We start from the raw sequence: 14,347 nt of genomic DNA on the forward strand, positions 1-14,347 counted from the left end.
TGGAAAACATATACATCTTTATGTTAGTGGCAACATTAGCACGAGTGGATTAGGACTCAATTTGTCCCTCTTGAATATTGTGGAACTTCAGACTACAAAGTTCTATAAACTATATTTTAGTTGCTTGATAGAACAAGCAGTTAAATTATTTTGATTAAATTCACCTGTTCGTTGAAAAGTTATATTCTTAGTATATAATCTCATCACAATTCTGGCACTATGTCAATTATATAAGGTAGACTGTCACTCATATTCATCATGTTTTATGTATAATTACTTGAATTATATAAATTATTTAGTCTATGTGCTTTCTAATCCGATGTCAAGTACTTTTCTAGTTAAAAAAACAAACAAACAAAAACAGTGTGTAGAAAATCTTTGCACAGTATATGAAACCTACTACTTTTGCCTTTCTTGGCTGTAAAATCCTTACAAAATTCCACTAGTTGGTGAAGTACAATGTTCTTTTTCTAAAACAAAGCTAGCTAAGGTAAAGTTAGCTATCGATAATCAAACTGTGGTCTTCTAAATATCTCCCATTTATTTTCCTCATCTAATTACTAATATCTTCCCCAAACTGATGTTAGACTAACTAGAGCATAAGTTCCTTTCATGCCCCTGTAAAAATGTTTTGGACACCTTTCTATCTTCACTGTATGAATATTGGTTAAACATTTACTGATGCTTGATTAACAACTTTGTACTCTGCAATATTTTGTCTAATTCCTGGATTTTACTTAAAGCATGTAACTTTAAATTAGAATTATCAGGGGAGAGGGGAGAAGGATTACATTTAAAGCAAGCTGGAAAGAAATCTGACTTTTCACTTGGTACAGTTTTGTGAATTTCACTGTGATGGGTGATCACAGATAATAAGAAAGTTTTGAAATTCTGCTTGTTTTCATTTTAGAGCAGGTTGCAAAGCTTCATAAAATAGATACAAAGTTAATTTCAGACATGTTTTTTTTCAAACACCTAAACCATATTCTCTTTTAATACTAATGAGAGACTCCCTATTAAAAAAATCAATCATGTATTCATATTCAGACACCTATAACATAGGAATTGAATTGTGGATTCAAAGCCTGTGGAAATGAAATGTGGAACAAGCTACTGGAGAAAGTCAGAGAGAACCCTAGAAGAATCACCTATTTGTTAAAGCTTTCCCAGAATAAACAAAATCTAGTGGAAAAAACAAACAAATAAAGCTTCTTAGTATCTGGGAAAGATAAAAGGCAAAATCCCTATGAAGACATCTATTAGGAACAACTACCATACACAGATGTAATACAGCTACTACAGTAATGGGTGATAAAGAAACATCCTATACAGATTAGATAAGATGTGGATGTCAGATATACTGCTGATGTTTGGAGGGAACATGGGCATTGTTTATCTGATCAGTTTCTGTTCTCTTTTAATTTACCTTGTTACTTGGCTATTAGAATACTTCATTTAGCCTTGCTCTTCTGCTATGAATTGGTATTTACCGTGGCTTTAACGATCTAAGAATAAAAATTAAGGGATGGCAAAAGTCATTTTATGCCTGCCCTTGACAGGAAGATAATTTAAAAAGTTTCATTTGCTGTTCTGTAACTGGTGAACTCTTTCTATCCGTGTGAAAAATCTATTTAAGTTCCATATTTAATAGCTTCTTTCTCCTTCTACCATCCTGTATTTCCTTCACTTCTTGCTCCGCTGCTCACTCACTCTTTGCCCACATACACTTTGCTCACTCTCAACTTCCCCTTTGTTTCTATCCTCCATTCCTATAGTCTTGTTCACTATAGTCCTGTTCGGTAACTCCTTTAGAGAGACAAGGTGGGTGAGGTAATAACTTTTATTGGACCAACTTCTGTTTTTGAGAGAAATCTGAAGAAAGACTTTATATAGTTCAAAAGCTTGTCTCTCTCACCAACAGAAGTTGGTCCAATAAAATCTATTACCTCACACACCTTTTCTCTGTAATATCCTGGAACCGACACAGCTACAACACCCCCACAGGAAACTCCTTTGTCATTTTAAAAAGAGAGGTACTGAAAAACCAGGTAACAGGGTTAATACAGAGCAGGATTGGCACAGGCAACTCTTTAGAAACTGATTGGATGGGAAGTCTCTCTTCATTTCCCAACTCCTGAGAAACAGAGATAAGGGGGGCAACTCATCACAAGAAGAATGATTCTCAGAGGGAGGGAGGATAGTATCCTGCATGACACAGGCCCAGAGTTATCCATCACCACAGAAATCATAAAGCTTTAAGAAGTATTTGTTTATTTAAAAAAAAACCCTCCAAACATAAATGTATTATATAATGTACCTATCTATACACCATCTGGTAGAACACTAGATTTTCCTTTAAGGGAACACAGACTTTATTTCTAAAAAGATGTAAAAAAAATATAGAGTAATTCATCTGTAAACTACTATTGTCTTCAACAATTTCATTTTTAATAGCTTAATTTCTGCACTCTCCATGTGTCAGACTTACTTGGCAGCAGCATCTTTTCTCAGCTGTTCATGCTTCATTAGAAGATTTTTTCTGTCTTGGAAAGCCTTTCTAACCTTATATCCTTTGTAGACAGCTTGGATTTTGAAGGCAGCAATGTCCTGTATGGCAGCTATAGACAGAGCGCCATGTTCTAACATAAACTGAATCACCTCATGGTGTTCTCCAAGCAAAGCATAATCAAGTGGTGTGTATCTAAAGACAGAAAGCATACAAGTGTTATGATAGATTAGATTGCTACTCCCAATGTATATTTTTGGTTTAAAAAATGAGATGGAAGCTCCACTAAAGAGGAAACCTCCTCAAAGGAAAGTATTTAACACCTTTTTCAGAGAACCACTTTTCCAAATTCTGAGGATCTGACTGATTCCATACCTTAACATGTTTCTTTAAAAAGAGGATTTGAGCAAGCAATTAAGACTTAATTGTTCCTTGAGGCTCACTTACAAATATATCCTCTGGGAGATGCACTGTGTTCCTAAATTAAATTTATAAGTGAAAAATGCCCATGATGTGAGATTAGGTGGCATGCTGGGTTATTTGCACAAGTATTTCTCTTCTGGGGACTTGATTCCAAATTCTGGTTTAGATCATAAGTAAAACTCATCTTGGTAGTCCCATTCTACCTTCTAGCTAGTGAATCTTTATTCACATAAGAATATCACATAAATACTGTAATTACATAATAAACAAGGTTTACAGCTTTGACAAAGAGAGGCCAAAACAGAAATAGCAGTGATTTTGCAGGACAGGTTTAAGTACCTTGGCAGAGATGTGTTACAAAAAGATTAATGATATTATAACCAACTATAGCACATGGTATTATTTCCACACTTTCAGGGGCATTAAGGGTAAAATTTTTTAAAAAAGACTTAGGAGACTAAGTCCCATTTTCAAAAGTCACTTACGGGCCCAAGTGCCTCTGGTTTTCAACAGGACCTAGGCGAAGTCAGTTAGGGTATGTCTATACTATTGTAAAACACCCATGGTTGACCCAGGTCAGCTGACTCAGGATCACAGGGCCCAGTCTGTGGGGCTATACAATTGCAGTGTAGATGTTTGGGCCCAGGCTCTTGACCTTTCCCCATCACAGCCCAGCAGAGTGAGCCCTGAGAGCCTGAGTCAGCTGATCCTGACCAGTTGCAGGTGTTTTATTGCGGCATAGACACACCCTTTTAGGCACTTTTGAAAATTTTAGCCCAAATTCACACAAGCAGTAAAGGGCAGCAAAATGTACACAGAAACCCCCACTTGTATTGAAGCGCCCATGCTAGAAAAATACATTTATTAACTGAATAATAGTGGCAATAGAAAAAAATATGATGCTTATACAATGTATCAAGTTAAACAGCTAGTATCAATGTATGAGGTAATAAAAATTAAGGCTCTTTTTGATGGTAACCAGAAAGGATGCAATGCAGATAAAGACAGGAAGAACAGACAGACAGCACAATTGGACTTGCCATATGGTGATGGTTTGATGGGAAGATTAGAGTGTCTGAACTGAAATGTCAGTAGGAATAAAAGGCAACGACAGAGCATGGAGATTTGTAGGTCAAGGTGTGTTGCTGATAAAACATTAAATGAGACAGAAAGATTTGAAATAATTCTTGGACAGATACTACTAAAAAGAGCTCACTTGAGAAAAATCAATTTTAAAAGTTTACCTGTGCTTTGAATATTTTTATGGAACAGATACAAAAAGATATTAAAGCATATTTTTAGGTTCCTAAAGCATGGGTGTCTACAGAGGTTACTTACCTGTAACTGGAGATTCTTTGAGATGTCTGGTCCCTATATGTATTCCACTAGCCCCACTCCTTCCCCTTTGCTTCAGATCCTTGGGACTGGCAGTAAGAGAGGAACTGGAGAAGTGTCAATCCAAAATGCCCCTTATGTCCTCAGTTCGGAGTATGAGGAGAGCAACTGCACAGGCACGGACCAAGGGACACCACATGCCAGAAATCTCTGATCTCAGGAGCGCAGTGTGCACTTGTTCCCTTGTGTGGAATACACATGGGGACCAGCACTTCAAGAAGGAGCCACGATTACATTTATAAAAAAATCATTGAGCTTATATTGACTCTCATTCAGACATACATTCATTGTCTCCCATTTACCTCTCTCAAAAGCCTTCTTTGCTCCTGAAATGTCCCCTCTCTTGGCAGAAAATAATGTTCTGTGACAGTTTGACGTAATTTTAAAAAGGCATTCTTAAAAATTTTTTAGGATCATCATATTTCAAAAACAGTTTGGTCTAGAAACACCAATTTGTTTTATTAATTTGTTTTATTAATTGTAGGAAACTGCTAAACCTCTCTTGAAGAGTGCTATTAGATAAGAGCAAATGGATGCCTCCCCACCATAAGGGCACCATGCGTTAACATATGGAAGTGTGCATATTTGAATGTCAATCCATCAAAATCAAACCAGAGCGCTGCACCTAAGGTTCACTCATCCCCAATTATGTCAGAGTTTAGATGATATGACACACTATTTGACAAATGCAAATATAGCATCACTATTTGTGCAACATTAAGGTTGAATATTTAAATACACAAAATTCTGGAAATTCAAAAGCTTCCTGAGATTAGTGCATCTATGTTCTTAACTGTAATTCTATTAATATAGTATTTTAAAATTTACTTCCCTTGTCTTTTAAAACAGTAAAAGAAACACACAAAGAAAAGAGATGTGCCAGTGCATTTAGATTAGATAATGCAATTATAAGCAAGAGCATATCTGAATGTGGGATTTAACGATCACACATACAAACACAGTGATGCCAAGAGGTGAACAGAGGGCTTCCCTAGATGCTAATGAAGTGGTTATAGGAATACCAGGGTAAAAATCTTTAACTTGAAGTTCTTCAAGCACCATTAGCAGGATTCTTTAAGACAGGTACAACACTGGTCACCTTCCAGTTCTCGAGGAGAATATCTGTTTTTAATAGTATAAATTAAAATTAATTCAAATACAGCTGTTTATTTTCATTTTCTATTGAAAGCCACCATAGACAGCATTAGAGAAACACAACCGGGAGCTGCTTAATGCTTTCTACTGTGGTTTTCAATAGAAAAATGATAATACATTGCTCTGCAGGACAGGAAGAGACGTCTGGATGGCCAGAGCAGGCAACAAAAAACAAATGATAGGGGTAAGTAAGGCAATTAAAAAAAAATAAGGGAGACAGGATGGAAGCCAAAATCCTGCAGCACTAATGTACATTGGATTTTAAATCATTCTAGTGATTTTTAAAATGTTGATGTACTCATATTTATTTGGCATGTAGATCCATAATTTTGTTTATGATTGTGATGAAGTTGTCTTTTGAAAAGAGACACCAAAATATGTAGTAGCGCTGATTACCTGCAGTCATGTGATCAATTTAAACTATCACAACCCAAGATTTTTAAATCAAAAACTATTATTTATATGTCAGTCAGAGACAAAGAAAACAGATGCAAATTTATAGTCACCCTATAATTATAGAGGGATTTATGTTTTAGTTGGACCATCAGAATACAGATAACCACCAGGTAATCTGCAATAACTATTTTTAAAATACAATTTTACTTTTCTCCTTTCACCAGATCATGCCCTCACTGAACTGAACAGCAAAACTCCAGTTCACTTCAACAGGAGCAGGATTGGGCCCTGTATAGACATCTGTTGGTAGATTTGTGAAAACGAACAGCTCCATCATCTTTTAGTGACACAGTATAAGAAAAAAGAAAGCAGAATTTAATTAAAGAAATTGTACTTTGGGGTTTTTGAAATAAGGTTGTACTAAACAGAAGAACATAGGATTAAGGTGGAATAGAAAGATTAATTTCCTAACTCTAATAAGGTGAATACGGCAAATAACATTTAAGTAAATTTACTTTAATTCACTGTATTTCTGTTCATTTCACTGTTATTGTGTGAAGCACCAATCCTGAAAGACTTACACACATGTCTAAGTTTACACACTAAGAGTAGCCTCATTGGCCTCAATGAGATTACTCACACAGTGTAAAATACACAGAAGTCTTCTGCAGGATCAGGCTGAAAAGTACAATAGAAATTTAAGATAAAGGTTTGAACAGTCTTATTTGAAAAATAGTGTCTTCAACTGCATAATTTAACTATTCTCCAGTCCCGAGATTACACCAGTGTTTTTAGATGTGTTCAAGCTCATGTTTCTCAGACAATATTGAACACGTGACAGACAAACCAGAGTAAGTTTGCTAAATTAGAAAATAATTTGTTTAATAAACTGTACCTCTCTTCATTGTTCTCCATGTGATTAGGGAAAGCATCAAAACCCAGCAGCAACTTTATAGCATCAAGATAGCCATTGTTACACAGCCAATGTAAAGCAGTCCTTCCCTATAAACCAAAAATATATGAAGTAAGAGGTTTATTAGCTGCTAACTTTGTATTGCCGAAGAAAAATAGCATATGGTGTCATTCAGGGCTCAAATGGACCTTATGACCAAACAAGTGGTTCCAAAAAACATCTTGTCCATTAACAAAGAAATAAAGAGTTTAAAAGCAAAAATCACTAAAAAGATTTTTAAAAATAGATCTGGGCCAAATTTGCAGCTGTGCAGAATTTATACTCTGTGAAGTTAAGAATAGCAGAAGGAAATCTGTCTCTAAGCCTCCTTTCTCTTCCCGAAATCATGGGCCAGCTGGGGGCCAAAATAGCCCTCTGTAATTTAACCGGCCTAAGGACCAATATAAATGATGCCAGTGGATGTAGTCTTGTAGAGCCATGGATCAGATGGAGCACTGTGCACTCTGCCACACTTCAGCAGACTCCCCAACATTCCACCTGCATAAAGGGCATCGGGGGCAGGTGGCACAGAGCTTTCCATGACAGTTCTAAGTCTCGCAAGGGTTATCCCATGTCAGGAGAATCCTCAGCTGACCTTTTAGGGCAACTTTCTGGCTGCTTTGAACTACTTGATGTAGCAGAAATCAATTGAAGCTAGGGCCAAGGATCTGGCCTTCAGGTAATACTTTGACCACATCCTTGGCTGTCAGCACATTGGCTGAACATTGCGGCTCCAAATTTGAGACCACTGTAAGTAGAATTCCCAGATATGAAAGCTCTGTAGCAAGTTTCATTAAACTGACTGTGGGATAGAAAAGAATGCCTCATGCAGTGAGGTAAAAGGTTAACATATTGGGGCAAGTTAGCTGCTGATGTAAACTGATGCAGTTCTATTGACTCCAGTGGAATTGTGCCAATTTACAGCAACAGAGAATTTGTCCTAGAAAACAAACTCTGTTTTGGCACCGAGTTTCACTTAATGCCTAAGGGATGGAGCAAAGGAACATACAAGCAAACTACAATGTTCTTCTTCGTCCTTAAGGGCAAGACAGACAAATAATTGCTGCAGTTCTTTCGGCAAATTTGTTGCACCTCACTTGCTCTATCCTCACTAACACGTGCTAGAGACAGACATGGTGTGGATTACAAAATTACACTCCCTTGTTAAATATTTAAATAAGAAAACAAATAAGTAAAGAATAAGGAGTTTTTAAAAGGATAATTTTTAGATGTTAGCTTTATATGGAAAAGCCAAAAGACAACATGGAAATGTGCATCTTCAGTTTATGGCCTATATTAAAATAATAATCTTCGATCAAGCCCTAAAAAAGTGAAACATGAAGGGAAAGTAGTCTTAGGGCTGCTTTTCCTTCCCCTACAATAGCAGTGAACACAGATTCATCGTACTCCTGGTGTGAAAAGCAAGGATTAAGGCCACTGTGCTGCAGAAAAGAGAAGGATATACAGGAAGGAGAAGATGCTTTCAATTTATGCTTGGTCTGACATTAACTTAAATGACACAGTGAAGAACAACATACCTCTTTATCTTGAATATTTGGATCTGCGTTATTTTCCAGTAACACGATCATGCAGTTAATATAGCCCCCATATGCAGCACACTGCAAGGGAGTTCTACCTGCATAATCCTGCACATTTGGGTTGATTTTATTTTCTATCAAAATTTGACATACATCAGCATTTCCACCCAGAGCTGCCCAGTGAAGGGGAGAATGACCATCTTGATCAACCAAATCTACTCTGGCTCCCCCTGTAATAGCAAAACAACATTTGAACATCAGCAATAAAAGCATCAAAATATTCTTGCATGTCAGAGGAAGGGGAAATTAAGCCCATGTCATCTTAGAACACCTCTGATAACCAAAAGACCATGGGGTTTCATTTTCAAAAGCACCTAAGTGACTTAAAATCCCAAGTACAATTTTCAAAAGTGACTTGGGCACTTAGGAGTTTCAATGGAAGTTAGGCATCCAACTTGTTCAGGTATTTTTGAAAATCCCATTAGGTGCCCATCTACAACTTTAGGTGTCCAAATACCTTTGAAAATCTTGCTGTTAGGCGCTTGAGTCCTTTTGACTTGAAATGAGATATAGGCTTCTAAATGCCAAAGTCATGTTTGAAAATTGAACTTAGATGCTTTTCAAAATGTTACCGCTAGCCTCACCACATTATGAGCTTTTGCAGTTATTTCCTTTTTCTTTACTCAAGCATGTAAAATTCTTCTACCCAAATCAAATTCATTTGTTTAGTTTGCTTTCCCCAAGGTGCTCTTACAACAGTTAAAAAATACAGTACAAAACCACAAAAAAGCCACAAAATATACCAATCATTGGCCCTAATCAAACCAAAAAAAACCTGTTCCTATAAATAATATAACTATAATGATTCATATGATTCAGTCAGCCCCTGATCACCTTATGTCTACCAACTCATTGCTTCCACAAAAGCCAAAGAGAAAATATGAGTGTAGACCAAACGTGATGCTTCTACAAATGCTGGTAGCTAAGATGATATGCCTATATCTGTGTAATATTACTATTTTCTTTTGTGGTTTCTATTATTTCTAACATTGTCTAAACAATAAAACTTTGTTTATAATAAAAAGTCACAGGAAAAACACATTAAAGTGATGATATCAAAAAAGTTGAAGAATAGCTGTATTTGAAACAGGTAAACCATTTAAATGTTCAAAGATGGCTACTGAACCCATTCTCACCAATGGTAAACAAAATTTAAATTGATCTCATTTATAGGAAAGAGAAAAAAATCCTATGTGAGGTTTTAGGAGATTAAAGGGTTCTGGAAGAGACTCATGGGGAGAGTGGATAGAGGCAAAGCCTGCTTTTGGGTATATGTTTAGTTTTTCTGTCTTCTCTCAATGCAAATCATTTGCTTTTACTACTTACTGTTCTATGAAATGTACTATACATAAATCTTTCCCTATTGGACTAATTTTGGGCTCTTCTTTTTGTCCAGCAATGCCATTTATTTTACAATCTACCTACAAGAGCATTTTAACTCTGTGAATGGATTTGTAAATTTGTGACAGCTGACCTTTAATGAGGGTCTGTATCACTTCTTTGTGTCCCATCTCGCAGGCTCGGAAAAGTGGAGTATGCTTCATTACATCAGTTGCATCTACCTGTGCATTATGTTCTAAGAGCAATTTCACAGTGCAGACATGGCCGGAGAGGGCAGCAGCATGTAATGCTGAAAGAATAGTTAGAAATTAGACAATGACAATTAGAACTGTCAAAAATAATGATTCATTTCAATAATTTTGGTAAAGAGAACTGCCATTCAATCACAAAACTGTGAACAGCTCAAAATAAAACAAGTGACAGCCAATCACTACTTCTCTCTTGCCACGCAAACAACACAACATAATGCATGATATAAAAAGGTGGCAGCTTTGTTACATATTCTTTACTCATGCAAACACAAATTCAAACCTCACCAGAAGTTCAACTGGCTTATACTGAATTGATAGAAGGACAGTAGCCTCTGTATACACTATATGAAGCTATTGCCTCCTCTTTTATTACTCCTATTACTGAATCACTCCACTCCAGACAGCACTGCCTATTGCTACTGCAACAAAAAGAAACAAACCCCTCATTTATTTCTCTGAGATTTTCCTGACATCAAATAAAATGGTCTCATTTCACACTAACATGAGAGAAATGTTTTTCCGCAAAAGATCTAGGAGATGTGCTGCCACTGGATCTCTGTTCTGAGGAAAAGGGAGTGGAAAGTGCAGAAACCAGCTGCAACTGGCTCCTGTAGCAGTAAATACTGCATTAGAGGTGTAGTGAAAATTCTTGTGGTACAGAAAGGAGGAGGCAGCTGAAAGCATTCCAGTATTTTCTTTTTTCCTTGACCTGACCTTGCATGTAGTTTTGCAAATTGTAGGGGGAAAGTTAAGGCTGGGTGGGTAGTGTGACTCAAGTAGGGTGATAGTAAGTGATGAAGGATGGTTTCTTTATATGGCAGTAAGGGAATATCTGGATTTCCTAACGTTTGATGTTTGTTAACACTGTAGATATTTGTAAAGTAAATGTAGTGTTGTTTTTTGGGGCTCCGTGGAAACTCATTTTCAAACTTAACTCTTTTGCTAGATCATGCCATTTTGGCACAATCCCATGTTAGGAGAGAGCAAAAGCAGTGCAAGCAAGACACATTTTGCCTCAGTGGCAGGTGGAGCAACCAAATTGATTCTTTAAAGAGATGCAGCATACTCCTCACAAGACAATCGTGACAGACCAGATTCATGGCTCTCTGCTCCTTCCCTCTGGAGGGAGTAATATGGGAGTAGTTCCTGTGCTCCCTTGACTGCAGGGACTGCAGTTTTGCCTGACCTTACATAGGTCATGCTAAGGTACCCTTTATATCCTGCTCTCATTTTGCACATGAGTGTAAGCTAGAGTCTAACCTTTTGTTAACAAAGATTTTCTTTTAGGACTATGCTTAGCTAATAAAAGGCCATATGTTCCCATCTTCTATGGGGCACAGCAGGCAGCAAAAGGGACCAGTGAAGGGCTTGGGAATCGGGGGGGGCGATTCAGTCTCGATGGCATGTTCCCACTTGCCCCAGAGACCAAGGAAATCCTTCTGCATGAAAGTCGCATGGGATTGGCTCTGCAGACTCCTATCCTTTCACATTTCCCATTTTCTTACCCCTGAATCTATGCACCATCCACCTCACTCTGGCTCAGCTCAAAGATTACAGCACAAATCCTTCAGCAGGGCCTGAGATGGCAGGAGGATGGTAAGATGTTGCTTGGTTGCACATGATGTTTCTATCATCCATAACCTCATCCCACTGGAGCTATCAACTGAACTTTGTCAAAATACAAGTTCAGCTAACCCAGATGGTTCTTCATGGAAAATCAAGCCACAAAGAGTGATGAGATTTCAACAGATTTGTTGAAATGGAGGGCAAATGTTTTGGAGATTTGCTTGAAATATTGATTTTACGTGCTTTGGAGTGGTAAATACATATTAAAAACCTCCTAACTGTAAGAACAGTAGGAGAATAGAACAAACTGCCTAGGGGAAGTCGTGGAAGCTCCTTCACTGGAGGTTTTCAAAAAGAGACTGGATCTCCATCTGTCTTGGATGGTTTAAACACAACAAATCCTGCATCTTGGCAGAAGGTTAGACTAGATGACCCTTGCGATCCCTTCTAACCTTATGGTTCTATGATTCTAAACAATCCAAACAGTAAGTTGAACCATGCAGAAAATCAGTCTCAAAAGTATACTTTTAGTACATCTTTTTCCTACAAATTACTTTTCTGATGACACAAATTCTGAGTAATTTAGAATGAATATATCAATATACACATTTATAAATGCCAGTTACAGTAGATTGAACCAAATGCTTCCCTTACAAGTGATCTTTTGATCAGTATGTGAGTTGTACTTATTTAAATTTAATTTGTTCAGAGAGTAAAACTAGGTGCTTTAAAAAATATCCAGGTGTCTCTAATATTCGCAGGTTTAATATACATAGTGCCAGATAGTGATCATTCCTGAGCTGGTGTGTCAGGGGTAGGAGGTGGAGGACACATAGAGTCCTTATCGACCCTTTGTGCTCCTGTGCAAAGAGTAGCTAGAAACCTATACCTTGCATTCCTTGAATGCTAGTGAAGGAGAGGTTTAGTGCTGTCTCAAACACAAGACGCACTACAAGGACTACTGCTGGGAGGTACTGTTTGCAGCACTATGCTACAAGATGTATCAATGGCCACTCTTGTATGAGTTCCTCCAGCATACTGAGGCATTGTGCCTGCCTCTGTTTGCCACAGGCTGAGTGCCTACGTGAACTAATGCTGATACAGTGCCCCTGTACACCCACTTACGCAGCTGTGGCTCTAAAAGCTGCAATCTACTTCACAGAGCATCTACATAGTCAGTAAAACAAACCCTAACGTGTGTAGCCTTAATAACTGAAATCATGTGTGCATAGTAACCGTGATCCACATTTTATCACAGAACATGTACACTGTACAGTCAATTTTTAAAAAAATACACAAATGTTTAATTGTTGGGGCTATCATGGGGGGAAAATCATTAATTATGTACGGAAGCTTCAGTTACATTAGTGAAAAGAAGCCAAAATCACTGAAAGCTCCACTAGCAATTTGGGTGGGTGGCTGGATAGACATGGAAATTTGACAAGAATGAAGTAAGTCCCTGCTGCTTAGCAGATTTGGATGGGTCTTGATTACATGTTCTGACCCCACAGTAAACTCTAGACTCTGTTTTCTGTATTGCACTGAAACTGAAGGCAGTAAGCTACTCAATCAGATAACAGATGGGGTGTATGCAAAAATACAATAGTAAAAGAGCTGCTGTGTCAGCCTGGCCTGGTTCTTCCCCTCCATCACTCATTCTGACGCAGGCATCTTGTTTCCCACTCTGTGCTCAATAATTTCTTGTAAGCAAAATTTTCTGTGATGGAGTCACGGTGACTGAAGAGATTCTTCAGCCAGCTGGTCACAATAGAACCTTTGTTCCACCGACAGTCAGATCCCTCACGATTGTACACAGTCGGTGACGGCAGAGCTATAAAGCTGCCCCTGCAATGCTCCAGCAGTGCTGATCCCTGAGAACAGTGAAATTCCTTTTCCTTGGTGTCATTTTCCTGCACAATAAGGAACGTCTTGATGTTCTACCAAAGCTTTGGTCTGAATGGAGATTTTGCTCTTTGTAAGTACATGCAAAAAAACTACATTAATGCGATGTTATAGCTGAGCTTTACCCAACACACGCACAAAAGTGAGAAAATTCAAACTTGTGATCCCCACAGCAACTATATCCCAGTCTCCTTAGGCTTGTGCACTATATTCTACTACAACCTTACTTTCCCTCAAACCATGGGAAACATACAGTCTTCTGAAAAGATAAGTCTGGGACAAGGGAGTGATTTCAGGGTGGTATATCTGAGTGATCTTCTGTTAACTGGAGGCCAGATGAACTGAATATGGAAATTCTTATGCTAAAACATATACATTCAATATGGCCAAATTCAGACTGCTTGGGGACAAGGAGGGAACAGTGGCATAATTTTGAACTTCTTGACTTTTAATGTGTGAGACTCACCTGTAGCTTTGCATTAATGGGTTGTTTTGGGGAACTTTCATTTTTTTATTTTTTTGGATTAAAAATTCCTCACCAAAACATGAAGGTTAGAAAATGGTCACACATTACTGCAATGTATTATGTGAGACAGAAAGGACTGTAAACCCACAAAACCAGGGGTTCCCAAACTTGGTTCGCGGCTTTTTCAGGGTAAGCCCCCGGCAAGCCGCGAGACGCTTTGTTTACCTGGACTTACCCTGAACAAGCTGCGAACCAAGTTTGGGAACCCCTGCACAAACCCAACAATTGAGATGCTGTGCTCTGTCTGTTCTGTAAGCTGTAGAAAGCCTTGTTGATGTGTGGAGCTTTAATAACTGTGGTGACTGCATGGGATTACTACACTTTTAAAGTCTGAAA

At 37.9% G+C, this 14,347-nt stretch overlaps 1 protein-coding gene across 5 annotated transcripts in view; it reads right to left on the minus strand.

The window, feature by feature from the left end:
• The window catches only part of INVS (inversin), a 201,747-nt gene that overhangs the window by 43,841 nt on the left and 143,559 nt on the right, over nt 1-14,347 (minus strand). For all 5 annotated transcript variants that reach the window (XM_043508523.1, XM_038388551.2, XM_043508525.1 and 2 more), the window contains 4 exons: nt 9,900-10,055; nt 8,366-8,595; nt 6,771-6,877; nt 2,489-2,701 (listed from right to left, as the gene is read on the minus strand). In XM_043508523.1, coding sequence (XP_043364458.1) covers nt 2,489-2,701; nt 6,771-6,877; nt 8,366-8,595; nt 9,900-10,055 — 706 coding nt within the window. The remainder of the gene's footprint in view (nt 1-2,488; nt 2,702-6,770; nt 6,878-8,365; nt 8,596-9,899; nt 10,056-14,347) is intronic.

This window comes from Dermochelys coriacea, chromosome 2 (assembly GCF_009764565.3).
Source record: "Dermochelys coriacea isolate rDerCor1 chromosome 2, rDerCor1.pri.v4, whole genome shotgun sequence".
Lineage (NCBI taxonomy): Eukaryota > Metazoa > Chordata > Testudines > Dermochelyidae > Dermochelys > Dermochelys coriacea.